We start from the raw sequence: 22,290 nt of genomic DNA on the forward strand, positions 1-22,290 counted from the left end.
CATGATGACCCTGGGAATATCACAGGTTCTTTTGCTGGGTCGAGGCTGTGACTGCACGCCAGTGCCCGGTCTTCCCGCTTTCCTACGTGGGCAGCTTCGTATAAGGCATAGCCCCAGATCGCGGGTGGCACAGGTTTTTTTCATCCTCTTCTCCACCCCTGATGTTCAAGGCCTTCTTATTAAACGGAAAGAATAAACGATTTAGAGACACAAGTCCTGGATTTATGTTCAACTCCAGACTTCACAACCGTGTTACTAATTTGTGGCCGGGACCCATGACCACTTCATTTTTGAATCTCCAGATTTTCCACTGCAGTGCCCTGTACAAAGTAGCTATTCAGTAAGTTTTTATTGAATATGTAGATAGATGAATTCCTTAGGCTACACCTGAGAGTGATTATTCTGGTTTGAAAGTGTTTTTCCACTTCTGGAGTCTTTCATGCTTTGAACAATTCCGTGTACTAGTTTTCTTCTAATCTCCCAAATACATGCCTTCTGTCTTTCACTTTTCCTGCCCCCAAATCTTAAGTGTTTTCTAAATGCATATTAAACTCCAAGCTCCCTACGTTGGCTTTCAAGGACCCTTGGTTCTTCTTTCCAGCGTTAGCTCCCACCAGTGTGCCTTCCCCTTCATTATGTCCAGAACATAGGTGTGAGTATGTGCTTTCCCACCTCCTTAAATCTCTCTGTGCTTTTAAATATACCAGAAATATCCTTGTTGGTCCCCTCTTCCTTCCTCTTTTTAAAAATCTGTCAAAGCTCACCTCCATAAAAGTTCCCATGTCTATTGCAGCTCTTTAGTGAATGAATGACAAATCTAAACAGCAGTTATTTTCTGTACAACCCATTTGAAATTGATAATGTCTTTCTCTTAACTTACCTTAAGGACATAGCCTGGGACTGTGCTTGTCACTCTCATTTATATGGTACAAGTGCCTAATAAGTAATAAATTTTTTGCAATGTGTAATGTCCCAGTGAAAACTCAAAACATTAAAAAATTGTATTTTCATATCCAATTTTCTAGGTAAGAGAACATGTACTGGGACACTAGGGATTATACTTGAAGACGTGAATGATAATGGCCCATTCATACCTGAAAGGACAGTGATAATCTGTAAAACTGTCATGTCATCGGCGGAGATCGTGGCCGTGGATCCCGATGAACCCATACACGGCCCACCCTTTGACTTCAGGTTGGAAGGTGTTTCTGATTCAGAAGTACTTAGAATGTGGAGACTGACAAAAATGAACGGTAGGTGTTTTTAAACATTACTTTGTCCTTCTCAGCATCAGGATATCTAAAATATTTTTTTTCTTGTTGGAGTAGAAGAATAATTCACTGAATGGTAACCGCCAACAAAAGAACATGAGTTTCTCAGTGTTGATGTGGTGGGAAGTGCCGGTCTCTGATCAGTCCTGTGCCGGGATTCCCTTTGGTGTTGGGTGAATTCTCATTCGTACTCCACCCCCCCCCACCCCAGACTAGGTCTGATGTAACCACTTCCTGACTTGTGTACCTCCCACCTACACAGAGTCTTCGTATGACAGTGGTCTCCTAAGTCATAAGGGAATCCCCATCCCTTGCGGGTATGCTACCCAGGAAGCAGACTCTGAGACAGTCTTTCCAGGCTGAATGTTTATCAAGGAGTTTCCTTGGCATTAATATGTGTGAAAGGAAGGGAAGCAGGATTTAGCAAAAAGAGAAATCAAGCTGTAGCTCAGGCCAAAGGACAGCCTCGGCTGACTCACGGGGAGTCTGAACTAAATGGCCCTTCAGAGTGGCCATTCTGTTCTGTGCTCTCACATTGCTTCATCAGTGGGTTGGGCTGCCCGCAGGGATGTGACCTTTGGCAGGAAGGCACAGTCACTGATAGCCTCCCAAGCAGCTGGGACAATACATCCCTGATTACAGGGGATCTGGGTATGCATCACAGTGTCCACCGTAGCATCCCTTCTTTCTGCACTGCATTGACTTCTGACCATTTCTTGTCTACTGTTTTCTATGTGGGATTCTTCCCCCACTTGGTACCAGTCTGTACTTCTGACTTTACCCATGTTAGAATCTATGGTGACAAGAATGGCAAAGACAAAGGGAACCTCCCTTTGTCCCACCATGGCCTCATTCTCTACGTCAGCTCTTTAACTTTCCAGCACATTCTGCGTCTCCTGACCGCACTACAGTACCTGTGCATCATGATGTCATGTCACTCCAGCTTTCACGACTCAAGATCCACTGTAAGCTGAGTGGATGCCCTTGAAAGGTTTTCATTCCCATGCTTTCGATGAGTATTCCTTGACTTCCTATTATGACAAGTTGCTCTGTGAGCTGACAACATTTTCAGTGTCTGTAACAGCATTCTAACGTGTGCGTGCTTGAGAACTAACCTTATATTTAGATGTCCTTTCTACTTATTTGGTGTCATAATATTTCTTTTTACATAATGTTAAAGGAGGTGGTAATTTTAAAAAATATTCCTACTTAGTACAATGAAACGTTGTCAGGATTCTGTTGGTCAAAACTTTGTTAGTTTAAAGTTTTACTGGGCTGTGAAAGAGCCCAAAAGCCTGGGAAATGCCAAGTTAAGAAGAACGTATCCTAAAGAGGCTTTAGGTCTCGCCATGCTATTTATTCTTCTTGGGCATCAATTTACTCATGTGTAAAATGGGATTCTTGGGGGAAGTAAACAAGATAGTCAATGCAATAGACCATGGCATGTTTTGAATCATAAATTGTGGTTTTGTTAGTCTTATGATTTCTTACACATACATAGACTCACTGGGTTAACCATGCTTTCTCTTAAAATTGACTTGATTCAGTGATTTTTTTTTTTTTACCCAAATATCCAAGTTTATATTTAGAGCTTCAAATTATGAAATAATGAAAATGTCACCCTGAGCCAGTTAAGTGGGGAGGATTATTCTTGGGCATGGGCATGTGTCATCTACATGTAGAGTAGTATATTTTTGGCGTTCCCAAGACTAGGATTTTGACCTGGATATTTTCTATTATTGACCTAACATAACATACATCGAAACCAAAAAAAATACAGTTGGTCCCAGTGTCTTGTAGGACCATGAGAAGAAGTTCCAGCAGCATGACTCATGCCTTGAAAATATGTTCAAGGTGTGGCACAATGTATAGAAAACAAAGTAAGGGGAAACATCCAGAATTTTAGTCTATGAAATTCTCTGATGAATCATGCGTAAAAGAAAATATACACTGACTGGTATTTTAAAAATTTTTAAATTTTAAAGATGTGATAAAAATCAGTCTCTAAACAAGTCTGTTATTTGTGATAGGAAGGATTTGTTTATCCACAGATAAAATATATTATTACAAAAGCCAAAAGAAAGACCTTTCTAAAAAGAGGCAGTGTAGACAAACTTTTATATGATTAGAAAGACTTCGTCCATTCACGCTTACAATCGTGTAGCACTTGTGCCATTCCCATCAGGAATATCCAGTTGTAGGGAAATATGAATATTCTGTCACTAGTTACTTATTTATGCTCAGGAGAAATCAATGACATTCTATAATGCTTGGTTTTATTTCCTTTCAGATACAGCAGCACGTCTTTCCTATCTGAATGACCCCCAGTTTGGACGATATACAGTACCTGTCAGAGTTGCAGATAGGCTTGGCCAATCACGTGTCACTCAGTTAGACGTGATGTTATGTAACTGTGTTACCCGAAGTGACTGCAAGATTCCCTCACCTGTGAGGACTGCCAAAGGAATGATGCTTGGAAAGTGGGCCATCCTTGCAATATTGTTGGGCATAGCATTGCTATTTTGTAAGTCCTTTCATGAATTCAAATGATAGCTTTTAAAATAACTTTCAGGACACATTCTTAGGATCAGCACTGTTATCTATGGCTGCTCATTTGCATATAGCTACATTTCTATTTAACACACACATATTTAATTTATTTATTGAAAGTGCATTTAGGTATCATTTTAGTGCTATCCTAATTAGCATAGACATAAAATTCAACACAAATACAGCACTTAGCATTGTGTGTGGCATATCTGGTTAGGGCAGACTTTTCTACTGGATGCTACTTTGACACAAGCAATAATGTTTATGTTTTCTGGAAAGTTGTTTTCATATTTGTCATCATAAATTCATAACATTGTTTTACGATAAACTGAACATCTCTCTCATCCTCCAGGTGTCCTATTTACCTTAGTCTGTGGGGCTACTGGGGCAGCCAAAAAGCCAAAAGTATTTCCCGATGATTTAGCCCAGCAGAACCTCATTGTATCAAACACTGAAGCTCCCGGCGATGACAAAGTGGTAAATTGTTTGTCCTTTCAAAATACATACAGACGATAAATTGGCCTAACCAACAATAATGACCTTTTCTGGGCAAAGTTCTTTTCAAATCTGGTAACTTACAATATATAAAATGTCATCAGTCCCAGGAGACAGATAAAATGACATTGATCCTATGGTGATATATGGCATTTCAATTCGGCCATATAGTGTCACTTAATAGTAAAAATCCTTCGGCATGTCATTATTATTTTCTATTTCGAGGGTGTCATGGCTTCAACTTCAGACCCAGTCTTTTTTATATGTTGAAGCTGCTGGTTGTGTGTAAAAATGTTTCATTTAGTTATTCACAGATCATCAGCATATGGTTTTAATTTTTTTTCTGGCAATAGCGATAAAATGACTACAGGCTTTGATCATCGTGGGAAGAACTTTAGTGGAGGCTTTCAGGCTCTAATAGGTTAGAAAGGAGCCTGAAGTCAACTATATGAAGCAGTAATGCTAACAGGTGATTACACTGCTTCCGCTTTGTTTTCCAGCCTAATATGTGGTTGAGGAACAAGTAAATTCCCTACAAAAAGCATAATTGGTGATTAGAGCAGGAAGGATTTAGAAAACAAAAGGATGCTGACATCTAGGAAGGTATTTGAAAAAATAAAACTTAGAGTTTCCTACAGAAACGTAACATGGAAAATTAGTGGCCAGAGCTTTGGTGTTCTTATTTTCTCTGCTGATTTATTTGTATTTAATAAGATCACACGGATTTAGTATTGCTGCTAAGATTTTTACAGCAACTTTTATTTCTACTGATTTTGTTTCAGTTGAAGGGAACTCAGTTAGACACTAAATAAAAATACTGATTATTATTTCTGTTTCTGTTCTAGTCAGGTGAAGGGAATCAAGGGTCAATCCATGTGAGACAATAGTGTACAATCCTGATCTTGAGATGTGAGATGCTGGAAGGATTTCACAAATGAAGTTGTACAGTAGTCTAAGATGTTTTTGAAGGAGTATACATCAAGCTTTCTGACTTGTCTCAAGGCTCAGACCACTTGGCATCTATAGTTTGCTTCTTGTATTGGACGCTACGTGAAGTACTGGGGTTACGGTAGTTAGGTACTTGGGATTGCCAGGACAGATGGAGTTCCTGCCCTCAGAATGCTTACCTTATAGCATGAAAAGTCACAGCATTATCTGCATGATTTGCTCTTTTTCTCATTTTTTGTTCTCCTCCGTATTTCCCCAATGCCAACTGTTTTGTTTCAGTATTCCACCAACGGCTTCACAACCCATACTGTGGGAGGCTTCACTCAGGGAATTTGCAGCACCCCGGGATCCGGAGTGAAAAACGGAGGGCAGGAGACCATTGAAATGGTGAAAGGAGGGCAGACCATTGAGTCCTGCCAGGAGGCCGGGCATCATCACACCCTGGGATCGTGTAAGGGAGGTGGACAGCACACCCTGGATTCCTGCAGAGGAGGACAAGTAGAGGCAGACAACTGCAGATACGCGTACTCCGATTGGTACACCTACACTCAGCCCCGCCTTGTTGAAGTGGGTTTCCCTAAGTGACCTACAAATCTATTTTGCTTCCTTTGCAACTTTCTAAATGATTACAGTTTAGTGGCCTGATCTTTATTTTCAATTAATGATTAACCTACTAATAAGAAATTTGATTTTCCTTAATTTTGATTTAGTTATGATCAGATGTTAAGTGGATATTGACTTTTCCTCATATTTTGTTTGCTTTTTAATTGCTTCTGAAATCATATGATATTCAAATTCTTTTTCTCATGACTTTGTGTTGCCAGTTCTCTGATGCCATTGTCATCAGACAAGTCATGTCTTAAAGGCCAAAAGTGGGGTCCAAGGCAATTCCAGCCTGCACAGCCACTATGCCTATCTGGAAAGCTCTGAGCCCACATTCATTCAGGTTCAGTGTAAGGGATGCATTTCACATTAGCCATAATCTTGAAAGAGAAAGCAGTGATTACTTAAAACGAACACTTGTATACTTGCTGCCACATGTGTGACTTTTAGAAACATGCTATGTAGTGAATTGATGGTATGATTGATGATATAGACCAATTGTGGGTGTTTTTTATATGTAGGAATCCATTAGAGGACACAATCTGATTAAAAATTAAACAATGAAAGGTAAATCAAAGCAATTATTTTTATGCTAGTAAGTTTCGGTGTTTAAAATAGTAATAAAATATGCTGTGTTTTTCCTCTTGGCAGAAGGTCCAGCAGTGTAATCAGGATAACAGTCATACGCATGCACAAGACTACGTCCGGACGTATAACTATGAAGGAAAAGGATCGGCGGCTGGTTCTGTGGGTTGTTGCAGTGAACGACAAGAAGAAGATGGGCTTGAATTTTTGGATCATTTGGAACCCAAATTTAGGACACTAGCAGAAGCATGCATGAAGAGATGAGTGTGTTCTATTTAGTCTACAAAAGCCAGTGGCTTTAATTGTCTCTTTTAAATTATTATTACAAGCCAGGATTTTTTTAAAAATAGAAGATGCTGTTTTGGGGGACTTTTCCCCTTTATTTTGTTGAGATCTCTTTAGCCAAATGTGCTTTTACAGAGGGATGCTGTGAACAACTACACAAATTTCCTGATTTTTCCGTAGTTTTTAAATACTTGTCTTCCACCTAAGGACACCTGCAGATAGACAAGTTGAGAAAGTCTGCGTTACTGTTTACATTTGGGTATAGTGACAGCAGCCAATTTATAGTGCAATAGTATGTAATTAACTCAAGTCTATATCATAGACTACTTGGAGTATAACCGAATGGAAAGTTGAAGAGGTCTTGCTCTAACATTATCTTCAGTTACCTAAATTAATTGTTTGTGTGGTGCTTGAAGACTGTTGTTCTCCTAAACATTCTAAAGTGTATACACTGCATTCTTGCTATTTTTTAGTCTTGTAACATGACCTTGCCTCATAAAGCAAAGGGAGATTCCCAACTAAGCGTTGACTGTTACTATAATTCCACTTTGGTGGACTTCAGTTTTTGTGTTGTATTCTCTGTGAAATCCGGCACTGAATCTACATTTCCTCTGTTACCCACCTTCTCCGCAAAATTTAAATTAAAAAAATGCTGAAGAATGTATTTTTTACTCCTGCAAGGTTTTGGTCTTTGGTCCCCGCCACTCCCCGCCGCCCCTTCTGTCTGCCTCTCACCCTCTCTCTTCCCTCTTTCCCCCTCTCCCTCTCTTTTTCCCTCTATCTCTCTCTTTCTCTTCTTTTTTGTTCTTAAAATTTTGATTTGGGTTGGAGAATCTAAATATGTTTAAAAGCCGCCTCTTTTTTCCTCGCTTATAAAGTGACTTATTCTGTGTTTCTGTTTTACGTAAGCACCTGTATTCTTGGCTTTTCTTAAAATCAATGTAATGTCGATTTTTTTGTTTCAACTATTTTGGTGATTGCTTCATTATCTCCTCAACAAAGACCCTTTACTTTTGCCATTCAACTGTAGAAGTATGTCATGCTTTTATTTGATGCAAAATTCTATGTTAACAAAAGGAATAGTGTAATTAAAATTGGTTTAGTATAAGATAGTATATTTACAGTTCATTATTGCAAGGATACAGTTTATAAATGCAAAATAGTGATTTTTTTGAAATAAGCTTTGCAATACAGGGATTGTGAAATCTCTAGGAATAACTTTTATAGCTTTTTAGATGAGGTGGCTAGTTATAGCTATGTGTTTGTAAAGTTTTTTTTTTTAAATATTTTGAGATTACAGTTTTTTAACAAATGTCGAACTGGTTCAAACTATTTAAATTTTGAAATAATAAGACAAAATTAAACTTAATAGCCAAACAAATTCCAGGCTACATATCACAGCTGATTTCAGTCAATGAATTTTCTATCCGTGCTAACCATATGGACATTTTTAAAGTATTTCTGATATTTAGGATTGTTAATAATATGCCTATTTTGAATTCACAGGATTGGCTTATAACAATTATTTTTAAAAATTAACACTGGGTAATTTATTCAATAATCAGTTTATCTTTTCAATAGTTTCATCACTACTCAGTCAAAAATACTATTTCTCAAAGTTATTTTTAATACATTATGTATAAAATTCTTGTATATTACTAGTTATGATAAAGTAAATCAAGTAATTTTTAAAAATCAGTGTGTTTGTTAATCATGTGTCTGACATGAGCTTATGGGATTGTATTTTTCTTACTTAGAGAAGTGAGTCTCTTTTTTAGAATCCTGTTCTACATTTTTTAGAATTTTAGAGTTTGATTTGGAGAGGAAATTGGTCCATTGTTACATTTATCTAATTTTACTATTCTAAAGACTATGATGCTATGGGATGTTGGTTAAGTTGCACAATTTCGCTGTGTCTGGTTTTCTTCATCTAAAATGGGGAATAATAATAGAACTCCTTTCCTAGGGTTCTATTAAGGTGGCTGTAAGACATTTGAATAAAAAATGGTTTTTAAACATGAAAGTCAGAGTGGTCCACCTAAAAGGCACTCCTAATAAAACCAAATAATTTTAAATAAGTCACATATACAACCCATTTCATATTAACAAAAATCAATTAAGAAAACAGGATAATGAAAAGGTTGGGTTTGGGGGGGGATTATTTTTATTTTTGTTTTTCATTTTTGAATGTTTGTCAATTGAGCATATGTTTCTCCATAATGATCATCTGATGACTGGGTCTTATATTTCCAGTGGTTCAGAACATACATTGCAAAGATTGCTGAAGTATCTGCAAAGGATTGCTTTGTTTGAAATACTGTGAAACTACTCTATTCAAATTGGCTGGAAAGAGGAACATCCGCTTCTTAAAAAGGGCACTAATTCTAAAGCTCTTTGAAAATTACTTGTGCTTAAGATTCCTCCTGTCAAGCCCATCCTTAGCTGCTCTGCTAGCTTGTTCTGCTAAAGAATGGTTTGCCTCCGAGGCAAGCAGTTGCTTGCCTGGGAGTTTAAGACTCTTGGCAGTCACCATGGTAATCTAAATGCAAAAACTCAAAAACTCCAGAGAGACTACCTTGATGCAAACTCCCAGCTCCACCCTTATTAGCTGTGGGTTTTGAGAAGTCACTCAAGCTTTGAGTCTGGTTTCCTCACTTGTATGACACCTATTGAGGGGGTTGGAGGAGTCTACTTCATAGTTTTGTTGTCAGTTAAAAGAGTTAATTCATGAAAAGATTTGGTACTGGGTTAGCCCTCAATATATGTGTCAGCTGCTGCTATTATCATAGGAGCAGAGGATGCCATAGCTGGGAAGAATCATAGCTCCTGTATCCACTTCTCTACAGCTGACAACTTGCCATCATGTTCCCGTTCATTTTCCCCAGAAGCTCGATCAGTGTTTTTACCTGTGATGGCCTTTAGGAACTTCATGGCTAATAATAGTTTCCAGGTCTCTGATTCTTGGTAGTCAGGAAGCTACATCATACCCATAGCCCACAGATCAGTGTGTGATCAGTCTTAAGACTTAAATGAAAAGCAGATAAAATTCCTAATAAGCCATACATTGCCTCAGGAAGCAAAAAGGAGGCAAAACTCTTAGAGATTTCCCCTACAAAATGTTGCTTCAACAGAGGAAGCCAACGGGGATCTGCCGTTAGTTCAGTGCAATCTGCTTTTGCGATCTCTGTATAATCATTTTCTGCTTTATTGGATTCCCTGTTTTAAGACAGGGCTTTATCTTCGTTCCTTTTCTTTCTTTTTTTTTTTAAGTGCAAAATCTGACTTTGACCACAAACTTTCCCTTTAGTCTCTACCTCCAGCCTTTTCCTGGGCTCAAGATTGAAATCTCGACCCCAGATTTTGCCCTGGTCGACCCCTTAGGCAGTAACGTCCTGAGGACAAAATGCTTTTCCTTCTATGTACCTAGAACCATCCTTTTTTTTACCTCCTTGAATAATGAAGCTGTAAGAGGTTACATGGTATCTGTGTAGAGCTACAGCTCTTATCCAGTTCTTCTTTAAGACCTCTTTTATCCTATTATTTACTTTTAGGTCAAGACCTCTGTTAGGCTAGTACTTTTAACTCATTATGCATAAAGACAAACAGCATGTTGCCCCATCCAATCAGGCCTTCCTGAGTTTCCTGTATAAATAGTGTCCTCCTTCTTATTACTTAGGCTTGAAGCTGAGAAGCCTTAGCTTCTCTTTCTTGTCTGCATAGCACATCCAATTCGTTGCCCCAAACTGCGAAATTTTCTGAGAATTTTAAACACAATTTCATTCATTCATTTTTTTGCATACAGTCATTTAATGCGCTCCCATTTACAGCCATGTAAGGCCTTCCTAATACAGACTGTTTGTGCTCATATGAGAAGGAACAAGCTGAATCAGCTCCTCTTGCATAGGACAAGGCATGGTGTAGTTGTCCCTTACATCCCTACAGGAAACCTGCGCAGAGCTAAGAGGTTAGAGCTGTGGAATTTCTGCTAGTTGCCTGTTTGCTTTTATTTATGTTAGGATACAGGAAGGAGGATGGAGCAAAATGCTGGTTCTTTCACAGTAGACAAATAGTAGGGTGACCTTGCTGAAATATTTGCTTGCACTATTTTTTAGAGTGTGGTTCACCGATCATCTACCTCAGAATCACCCATTGTGTTTGTTAAAATAAAGATCCCTTTGGGACTTCTCTGGTGGTCCAGAGGTTAAGACTCCGTGCTTCCACTGCAGGGGGTGCAGGTTTGATCCCTGGTCAGGGAAATAAGATCCCACAGGCAAAGTGGCCCCCAAAAAAAAAAAAAAATCCCTTGAATCAGAATCACAGGGATGACAGGTTATTGGGAAGAAGTATGGAAGGCCACACTTTTTAATAAGTTTGCTAGGTCACTTTTACACCCTTTAAATTTTGAGAACCATGAATAGGGATTAGTATCTTGATTTAGGTGATTATTTGGAAGTTTATGAAACTGAAGTATTTAAAGTTTGCTTCTTCATATCAGATACATTATACAAAATGCTAGATGTACCAAAGAGTTGAAACACATTAGTTTGTAAAATTCCACAATTTCAGTTGATTAACCATTTCAGAATGAACTCTGCTCCGTGATTCCTGCCAACCACATGGAAGGGAAGTGGAGGCATGGTCTTAAGGTAGAATCATGGGATGAAGACAATCAGTAAACACTAAAAAAAATGAGCTAATTTTGCCACATAAATGCTGCTAACCAATAACATGTATGCAAATTATGTTGCATCTCTTCCCAAAACAAATCAGGTTGTCAAATCTCCAGAGACAAATGGGGCAAGGAGGGTCAGCACCAGGTGCAACAGGTGACTCTGTCCATGAAGTGGCAGATACTTGGCAGTGCTATGCTGTCATGTGGAAGCCGTGTCGGGCAGGGTGACAGGCAGTGCTCACTGGGTAACCATGATGGCTAGGAGCTTCAGAGGGTTTTATGAAACAGGGAAGGGATGTGGTGGAAGAGTCAAGACTTGCAGCTTAAAGAGTGTTCCCATGGGAAGTGGTCCAATTGGAAATTTTCTAAGAACCAAGGACATGAGGTGAACCTACAGGGAATGAGATGTTCTGAAAGCCATCGTTGAAAGCAGAGGGGCGGGGTCAACCTACAGAATTCTGATGCAAAATTACCAGTAAATCAGGTAAAAGGAATTTATCCTGAAAAGGTAGGATAATGGTGCAAAGATTCCACACACATGCAAAGATGTTTATCTCAGTAGTATGAAATATGTGGATAATTGGAAATAAGCTAAACGTCCCATGATAGGAAAGTAAATGGTTTATAATACATTACTGTGATACAAGTTACCATAAATGAGGATAACGGATGTAGTGACCATGGGCACTGACTTTGTAGTCTGAAAGACATGAATCCAAATTGCAACTTTGTTATCACTAACTGAGGAACCTTGGTAAATCATGGGAGCATCAGATTTGTTACATATAAAATGGGGACAAAATAGGAATAAATGATGTAATACATGTAAAGATCCTATCTTTTTAAAAAATTTGTTTATTTGTTTTTGGTTGCCTCGGGTCTTAGTTGCAGCACACGGGGTCTTCATTGAGGCATGCGGGATCTTTTCATTGCTGTGTGGACTCGTCGTTGTGGCACGTGGGCTTCTCTCTAGTTGTGACATGCGGGCTTAGTTGCCCTGTGGCATGTGGGATCTTAGTTCCCGGACCAGGGCTCGAACCCGTGTCCCTTGCGTTGGAAGGCGGATTCTTTACCACTGGACCACGAGGGACGTCCCAAGGATCCTATCTTAGTTCTTGACTCATCAATGAATTAATAAAGATAGCTATTGCTACTATTGTTATGATGATAATGGAATATCATGCAATTATTTTATTTTGAAGGCTATTTAATTAAGAAAAGACAAAATACAGTATTAATGAAAAAGTAGGACAATTCTCTAGTATAATTCCAAATTCATATAAATGTAAGATTCTATGTAATATACTAAAATAGAGTGGTAATCTGCAGATGAAATATTTCTTTATTGTGTTTTTGTGTTTCCATTTTACAATGAGCATTTATTATAAAATTGGGGGAAAATAATAAATGAAATAACAAGAAAAGTTCATAGGTTTTAGATTTTTGGAGATTTATAGACCTGTGAGAAAAAAACCTTTAAATCTTAGCCTTACAACATCAAGGCTACAAGGAACATGTTACATTCACAGTAAATGACTGAATTGAAGCAAAAACAATATTTTAACATCTCATAAGAATTGAGTGCACTCGTGTTTTTCGTCTAAAAATTTTGCATTAGCACACAAATTTTATGATCAGTAAATTTTCATGTGCTGGCTAGACTAAGAAAAAGTAAACAATTTACTAGACGTACCAAATGAAATATTTCAAACAGTATTTGCATGAGTGCAACGGTGAACCAAATAAATTGTTCATTTTGTAGCAAGCCTAGCTTTCCCTCTTCCTCCTCCCATAGACACAAAGTTAATCTCTGCACAAAGAAGACCTATGGTGAGGACTTCCCTGGTGGCACAGTGGTTAAGAATCCGCCTGCCAATGTAGGAGACGCCGGTTCGAGCCCTGGTCCACGAAGATTCCACATGCTGTGGAGCATCTAAGCCAGTGTGCCACAACTACTGAGCCTGCGCTCTAGAGTCCACGAGCCACAGCTACTGAAGTCCGCGTGCCTAGAACCCAAGCTTCGCAACAAGAGAAGCCACCACAAGGAGAAGCCCGTGTTCCACAACAAAGAGTAGCCCCCGCTCGCCACAACTAGAGAAAATCCACGCGCAGCAGCGAAGACTCAACGCAGCCAAAAATAAATAAATAAAATAAAATTTAAAAAGATTGCTGAGTCTTCATTACCTTTTAAACATTGTAACATTGTGGTCTGGTCTAGAGTCTGTACTTTTTATATATATATAAATTTATTTCTGGCTGCATTGGGTCTTCGTTGCTGGGAGCGGGCTTTTCTCTGGTTGCAGCCAACGGGGGCTACTCTTTGTTGCAGTGTGTGGGCTTCTCATTGCGGTGGCTTCTCTCCTTGTGGAGCATGGGCTCTAAGCACGCAGGTTTCAGTTGTTGTGGCACGTGGGCTCAGTAGTTGTGGCTCGCGGGTTCCAGAGTGCAGGCTCAGTAGCTGTGGTGCACTGGCTTAGTTGCTCCAGGGCATGTGGGATCTTCCACGACCAGGGATTGAACCCGTGTTCCCTGCAATGGCAGGCAGATTCTTAACCACTAAGCCACCAGGGAAGTCCCTGGAATCTGTACTTTCTTTTTTTAATTGAAAAATAGGAGTCATTTTCTAATTATTTTAATGTCTCCTTTATGCAAAATTTTCATATAAACATCAGTAATTTAAATTCTTCCTTTTTGCATAATGCATATAGAAATCTTAGAGAATAAATATCATTTAAAAACTTCTAATTAATAAAATTATTTCTAAAACTCTTTATATGGTTCATTGATTGTTCACAGTAAAAGAATTTGGATAGTTTCCTAGAACAGGATTTAACTTGCAGACACAGTTTTGTTTCTTATGGTTATAATTGGGTGCTGTTTCTTCCAACAATAATAATAATTTAAAACCTGCCAATACATCTTAGGTTTAAGCAGGAAAGAAAAAAACAACATTATGGGTTTCAACCATTTTTGGTTTTAACAGATTAATTTATCTCCATAAAGATTTTTTAAGAGAGGGTATATGGGTCCAAAATTCTGAATTTTTATCTCAACATTCTAAAAACTCATCTGCATCTTTAGGAAAATCACATAACTCCTTCTTTGGGTGTATGTTTCTTCAATAAACTGAGGAGTTAAACCAGGTTAAATATCTAGTCACTTTGTTATAATTTTCTATGATTCCATGTTAATCAAATATAAGTGAAGTGGTAATTCAGTCTTAGTATATCATTGATTTCCAAACGTCCTCCAAGTCAAAGAGATTGTATTGCAATGGCTGTGGTGTGTGGAGATGTATGTCAAGGACAGGGCAAAGATAGTTGGATTAGTTTGATGTTAGCTCCATGCCAACACGAAGCTGGTAAGCAGCCCTGATAAAATGTCTTTAACAGATAAATGCACACGTCTATCCCAGAACTCTTCTGATGCTTTGATTTATATAGTTTGTCTGGATATGTGCCTGAAACTCAATTACGTAGGGAAGTTCCCTTTTTCTTTTTTTTTGGCTGCATTTCTTTAGGAAATCTTCCAATAACATCTTTGGCAATTTTCAGTCTCTTGCAAAACCCTACCACTTTTTCATTGTTTCATTGATCTCATCATTTCCTTCCTTTCTCAACTTCAATTTATTCATTGCTTTAATCTATTCCACTATAACTTTAACTTCTTTTCCTTTCTCTTCTTTTGCTGAGTAATTACTCAGCAAAACCCTATCACTGGATTTGCCAGCTCTTTCATGAATTTTACATGAACCCTGGAACATGGCTCAAGAAAAAACATTTAACCATGTTGTCAGTGCTGACCCACAATTCTGCCCTGTTACCTAAGTTCAGGGTTTTTCAAACAGTGAGATACAGCCAATTGGTTGAAACACAGCCAATTAACTCGAGGGATGGCCACCTGCATTATTAATAAATTAGAAGGCAATGAACAGAAATGGTCAGTGTGTGTTACACATGGGAACAGTAAGTGTTATTCATGAAATTTAAGTTCCAGATTACATGTATGAGCTATGTACCAGTTCACAACATAAAAAATATTTCTTACTATGAATTAGAGTCAACAATTCAAAAGACTGGTCTAGTCAATTTCCTGTTTTACACCTACTCTCTGTTTAAGTCTCTAGACTACCATCCTTGCTTAACATAACTTTGCAACTGATTTTAATGACAAAATAGAAACAGAACTCTCTCATCTTTCCACCACCAACTCTACCAGACTACCAACAACTATACCATGTACTTTGACCTCCATCCTTTATAATGGATGACTTGCTCTGCTCGTATTTAAGGCAACCTCTCCATTAATACACTGGTTCCCATGACCTTTTCCTTCCTCAAGATCTTTGTTCATGAAATTAACCTCTCCTACATCGTCCATAATCTGCTCTTGCCTGGATCATCTCCAATAATAAACAGAAATGCTTAATAGAAATAATAGTTAACATGGATATAGTAGTTTTCTTGTGCCATATTGTAAAAACTTTGCATATGTTAATTTTTTTTATGCTCATTCAAGTTAAGAACTATTATTATTCCCACTTTATAGATGAGGAAACTGAGACACAGAAATGTTAAATGACTAGCTCAGGGTAGTTGTACTAGGATATGATAGAATCAGTATCTGACTAGGCAATCTGACTCCAGAATCTACGCTCTTAGCCACCCTGCAATTTGCTTCTGTCATGTGCATAAAACTTGTTTACCTCAAGTTGTCCTTCAGCGTTTGCCTCATTTTCTCCGTCCCTTTTCATAGAAAAACCTACATAACAGAGACCCAAATGATGCTGTTGCAGAAGGCTTTGAGTCCCATAGGACAACCCTTCAACACCCCACCCAATTTTAACATAGCTGAGGCTGACAGCTCCACACACCTGCGAGTGTCCACCTGGAGCACCTGCTTCAGCATCTCTCAGTCTTGTGTGTAGATGGAGCCCAGAAAGTCAGAGGAGTGACTGCTCCTCAGGGCCCACCCTCACCGTAAAGGGAAGAGAAGTCAGTGGACATGTGCTCCAGATTCCTGTTTGTTAAGGTGACCCTCCAACGGTTCCTTGCCTTTTGGTGTCCATGATTTTGAGTAATCTCCTCCTCTGGAATGAGGGCCGGGCCTCATTGACTAGAAGGCAGGGCAGGACTTCTATTGACTAGAAGCAAGTCTATTGACTAGACTTGCTTCTAGTCAATAGAACATGGCAAAGGTAATGGGATGAGACTTCACCCACATAGCGTATGATTACGCTATATAACATCCCATTTTAGTGGACCGGGGAAAGAGCTTCTTCTTGCTGACTTGCAATAAGCAGCCGTATTAAGCAAGCCTATGTGACAAAGAACTGGCGTGACCTCTAGAAACTGCTGGTGGCTTGTAGGACTTAATGCTGCCCACCATCCATCCAACAGCCACAAAAAGCAGGCCATTTGTTACACAGCCATAAAGAAACCTGCCGAGAATCAGCATGAGCTTGAAAGTGGATCCTTCCCCACCTGAGCCTCTGGATGAAAATGCAGCCCAGCCGACACCTCAGTTGCAGCCTGGTGAGAATAAAGCAGAGCACCCAGCTAAGGCATGTCCAAATATTTGACACACAAAAACTATGGATAATACATGTGTGTTGTTTTAAGCCTCTAAGTTTGTGGTAGCTTAGAATTGCCTGGTCACGTACTCTCTTTCCAGAATACAACTCTGAAGTGCAGTAGACCTCCTTTCTCAGAGTGCGACAAATGGGACTGAGCCCACAGCATTAATCAAGTCAATAACACAACTTTTAGTGACTTTTATATTTTCCCAGTCTCTGATTCTGCCTCCAGGATTATCTCCCAGTAGACTGGCTTCTCTCACATCTGTGTTTCAGGCTTTGTTTCCAGGTGGACCAAAGTGTGACAGGTGCAAGGAAGCGAAGATCTGAGAGTCGCTTTTGTCTCTATTTCCTCATCACCTCGCCTAGTCCATGTGCAGCTCTGCAATCGTACCTTCATCACCACCACTCCAAGGAAACTCACTTTCCTGTCATCACCAATGGCTTAGTCATGTCCAATCCAATGACTTGTTTTTAGCCTTAATCTTACTTGACTTTTCAAAAGCTTATGTCACAGTTAATTACTTCCTTCTTGGTGACAAACTGTCTTCCCTTGGCTTATGGAACACCATGTTCACAGATCATTCCATTCCTCCTTAGTCTCTGGCCACTCCTCCTTAGTCTAGGAGAAGCTGTTTCCTTTTTCCTTCCTGACTCTTGGAGTAACTAAGGGATTTATCTTCACTCATTCCCTAGATTTTCTTTCACTCTCAAAGTTTTAAATAATACATCTTAGCTTGGGTATGTAATAGATATCTCAAACTTTACATGTCCAAATAAAACCCTTCATGTCTTAAGCCAAACCAGTTCCTCTCCCAATTTCCTTCCTTCATTCAGTCATTGTGTTCACACTGCTGCTTAGTACAAAGCCCTTGGTAGGCACCCTTGAATCTTCTCTTTCTCTCACATCCCATCTCCAATCTATCAACCAGTCCTATGAGGTTTAACTTCAAGTTATACCACAAATCCAAACTCCATCACTAGTTGCGTCACTGACTTTCATAGGTCAAACCATCATCACCTTCGGCCTGAACTGCTACATCTGCCAGTGTTGTCCTCTATAATCTCTTTTCTTGCAGCAGCCATAAGTGATTAATAAAATATATACATCAGATCACGCCTTCCTCCCCCACCACCACCCAAAAGCCTTTCTATGCCTTTTTATGAGCAGATGAAATTAAAATAAAACCTAAACTCATTAACGGGGCCCATGAGTTTTTTTAAATCTCTGTTGCTTCTTTTTATTGCTTTATATGCTAGTAGCCTTCACTCCACTCCAACACTTGTTGGCTTCTCTCTGTTCTCTGAACAGACAAGCTTGTTCTTGATTTCCAGGGCTTTTATACTTGGTATTCTCTCAGGCTGGGATGCTTTCCCTCCAGATCATTTGTCTCCTCTATCATTCAGATCTCCAAGTTCACACCTCAGTACATCTTTCCAGATGACCCCTATAAAATACCCATTTCTCAGGATATTTAAACTAGCTTGGGTGTCAGGACTGTTTGGTTTTCCTAAAAGAGGTGTGGCAGAAAACTTGTGGTTTCAGGAAGCATGCCTTCACCACTGTCAATTATATGTGTCTTGAGAACATTTTTATTGTCCCAGTTGAGAGTGTGGAATGGAAAGATGAAAAAGTAGGTAAAGCATGAGCTAAAGGAAGAGATTTTTAAAAACCAAAATGAAAAACAAGACCCATAACATCTAGGTAGAGATGAACAGAGCTATCTGAAAGGGAAGCGTGATTTTGTTTCAAGACTGGCATTAGTCCCTGAGAAATAAGATATTGTATTTCAGTACTTAGTATGAAGGCAATGGAAACACCAATCTCTGTCCTGTGTTTACTGTGTCATGATGCTAAAAGTCTTACATGATAGCTTTGGTTATCTAAGTGGAAAGAACACCAAAACAATACCTGATTTTTTTTTCCTTTTTGCCAATAGCTGTGGACATCAAAATAAATCGTGAGAATTGTGTCAATTGTAAGCAGAGGGAAGTCTTAATAATATAGACAGTTTATCTGGAAACCATTTAAAAGACCCAGACCCAAGAGTTACAATAAATATTCTTGCACTTGAGATAGGAAAGTGGAACCATTAGAATCTTTTTAGCCATTAATATTTCACCGAGGATAGGAAACATCTAGACCTAAATGGGTGTGTGGAAGAAATACTTCCTTGATATATATTTCTCCTGTAATTTACTGAAATCTAGGGAAAGACTTTGAAAGTAAGAATAAACGAATACAGGTAACAACAGTCCAGGTAATAAACGAACTGGAAACCACAGTACATTTCATCATGCCCACCATGAAAGGACTTGATGAAGTACACAAAAGCAGACCTAAGCCTTTCTTGTAAAGTATTGATTAAATAGATTACATAAATGCTACAAAGAGGGCTAAAAAATGGGAAAAGGAGATTTACATCTAAATCAAAATGAAACATTTTAAAAAAATTTAAGAATCTGCATCTTAGAAAAACCCAAAGGCCTGAATTCTTCCAACGTCAATTTCATCATTTCCTGGGTTTTGTATCTGTCATATTTCAGAGTGAGTAAAGAACTTCCACATTCCTAGTGGTGCTTGTGCTACTGGTTAAACAACCACATTTTGAGAACTGCTCATCTAGAGCAAGAATCTCATTTCTGATCTGTACAGTAGAATACTCTGGGAAGCTTTTAAATAAAACACTTAAGAGAGCCCCTCCTTCGGAGAATCCGATGTAATTGATCTGAGGGGGGGCCTGAATGTTGGTGTTTATTAAAAGCTCCCCGGGAGATATCAATACGCAGTGAGAGTTACGAACTACTGCTCCTGGTGGTGATATTCCTAAATTTGTAGTCAGTCCTGGACCCACTGCAGCCTTCCCAAACTTTTTTTGTTTTATTTTGTTTTGTTTTGTTGCGGTACGCGGACCTCTCACTGTGTGGCCTCTCCCGTTGCGGAGCACAGGCTCCGGACGCGCAGGCTCAGCGCCCATGGCTCACGGGCCCAGCCGCTCCGCGGCATGTGGGATCTTCCCGGACCAGGGCACGAACCCGTGTCCCCTGCATCGGCAGGCGGACTCTCAACCACTGCGCCACCAGGGAAGCGCCCTTCCCAAACTTTTGAGTCAATTACAGAACTGGGACATTCTCCTCCATAACTATAAATTTTACCTTGGCATCCAAAGAGAAATTTAAAAAATGTTTTGTGGTCCAAAAGCTTAGACAATAACGTTTTCTAGAAGATACCCTTGCCTCCATCTTCCTAGTTGTAAATCCAACCTGTGAAACACAAGATTTTAACAGCTCCTGTGACTCTGGAACCACTTTTGTAATGAATTAGCCAATATAAAGATGAAAAGGAAGAGGAGGAAGAGGAAGGAGGAGGACTTGAATTACATTTTCAACAAATAAAATTCTATTTAAAATGTACGAAATTTGAATTTATATTTAAATAATTTGTATATTTATTACACATAAATAATTTAATTTTAAAAATATGTAGTAAATATTGTCACAAAACAGTAATGAGGAGACAGACGATGCAATTGTACTTAACATGGCCAATAAGCACTTGAAAATTTGCTCAACATCATCAGTCATCAGGGGAAAGCAAATTTAAAACATAAGATATCACGTCATCAGTGAAATGCAAATGAAAGCCACAATGAGACACCCATAGTGGTAAAATTATAAGACTGACAAAAATGTGTTGGCAAGGGGGCTTCCCTGGTGGCGCAGTGGTTGAGAGTCAGCCTGCCGATGCAGGGGACACGGGTTCGTGCCCCGGTCTGGGAGGATCCCACATGCCGCGGAGCGGCTGGGCCCGTGAGCCATGGGCGCTGAGCCTGCGCGTCCGGAGCCTGTGCTCTGCAGCGGGAGAGGCCACAACAGTGAGAGGCCCGTGTACCGCAAACAAACAAACAAACAAAAAATGTGTTGGCAAGGATGTAGAACAACTGGAACTCATATATATTGATATATGCTGGTGGGGAATTGGTCAGACAGTTTGAATGAAAGTGAAGTATAGCCTTATCCTATGCCCTATGTCCTAGTTATTCTACTACTAGGGATATATGGGGGAGAAATGAAACTCTATGCGCACAAAAAGGCTTGCACATGTTCATAGCAGCTTTATTCATAACAGCTAAAATGTGGAAACAACACAAAAGAGAAGAATTAAACACACAGTGGTGTACAGACAATGCAATAGTACTCAGTAATAAAAGGGACAAGGTACTGACACACTCAACAACAATGTTGAATGAAAGACATCGACAAAAAAGCATACATTCTAGGGGGCTGTCAGCCCCTAAGATGGTGTCCAATGATCTCTGCCTTTTGGTGTTCGTGCCCTTGTGTAATCGCCATCCCTTGACTTTGGAGTGTTTCTAGTGACTTACTTCTAGCCAACAGAATTAGGCAGAGGTGACAGAATCTCACTTCTGATGTTGTGTTACAAGAAGACTGTGGCTTCCATTCTGGGCACCTTATCTTTCTGGTTTGTTCTGAGGGAAGCCAGGTAGCCATGGTGTGGGCTGCCCTAGAGAGGCCCATGTGGCAAGGAACTGATGTCTCAGCCAACATTTATCAAGGAAAGCCTGCCGAAAGTCATGTACAGGAACTTAAAAACAGATCCAGTGGAACCTTGATATGACTGTAGCCTCAGCTTCACACCTTGACTGCAACCTGAGCTAGAGACAGCCAGCTAAGCCTGAATTCCACAGAAACTGTGAGATAACAAGTCCTAGTTGTTTTAACCCACTAAGCTGTGGAATAATGCAAAAGTGATGTCCAATAGATAAAAAGTGATGCTGTAATAGATAACTAAGTTAGTGTGCAATTCCATTTATGTGAAATTCTAAGGAAGCCAAAACTACTCCTTAGTGACAGAAAGCAGAACAGTGGTTGCCTCAGGGTGGGGGTATTGACTAGGGTGAAGGAAATGTTCTCTATCTTGATTTGAATGAAGGTAACACTATGTATTTATATATAGATAAATAATTGGGTCGGCCAAAAAGTTCGTTCGGGTTTTTCGTAAGATGTTACTGAAAAGCCCTAACGAACGTTTTGGCCAACCATATATATATTTATGTATATATTTGTCAAAACTTATTGAAGGAAAAAAAAGCTTATTGAAGTGTATGCTTAAGGTCTATGAAATTTACTCTATGTAATCCAGATGTAAAAGGAAAAATCTTTTCTAAAATTTTACATTTTTACAAGATGGAGAGGCCAGAGATTTAAAAACTACCTACCCCAGGGCAATTATGTCAAACAAGTTAACAGGCAATTTAAAAATTCAGTTAGAATCTCTAGACAGA

General features: G+C 39.2%; 1 protein-coding gene across 1 annotated transcript in view; it reads left to right on the forward strand.

Annotated features, from left to right (window-relative positions):
• Positions 1–8,690, forward strand: part of LOC115863558 (desmocollin-2) — a 32,203-nt gene extending 23,513 nt beyond the window's left edge. Inside the window, exons 12-16 of the mRNA XM_030876462.2 lie at positions 1,026–1,253; positions 3,562–3,795; positions 4,174–4,298; positions 5,544–5,831; positions 6,519–8,690. Coding sequence (XP_030732322.2) covers positions 1,026–1,253; positions 3,562–3,795; positions 4,174–4,298; positions 5,544–5,831; positions 6,519–6,716 — 1,073 coding nt within the window. The 3' untranslated portion in view covers positions 6,717–8,690. The remainder of the gene's footprint in view (positions 1–1,025; positions 1,254–3,561; positions 3,796–4,173; positions 4,299–5,543; positions 5,832–6,518) is intronic.
• The last annotated feature ends 13,600 nt before the right edge of the window (positions 8,691–22,290 follow it).

This window comes from Globicephala melas, chromosome 13, assembly GCF_963455315.2.
Source record: "Globicephala melas chromosome 13, mGloMel1.2, whole genome shotgun sequence".
Classification (NCBI taxonomy): domain Eukaryota; kingdom Metazoa; phylum Chordata; class Mammalia; order Artiodactyla; family Delphinidae; genus Globicephala; species Globicephala melas.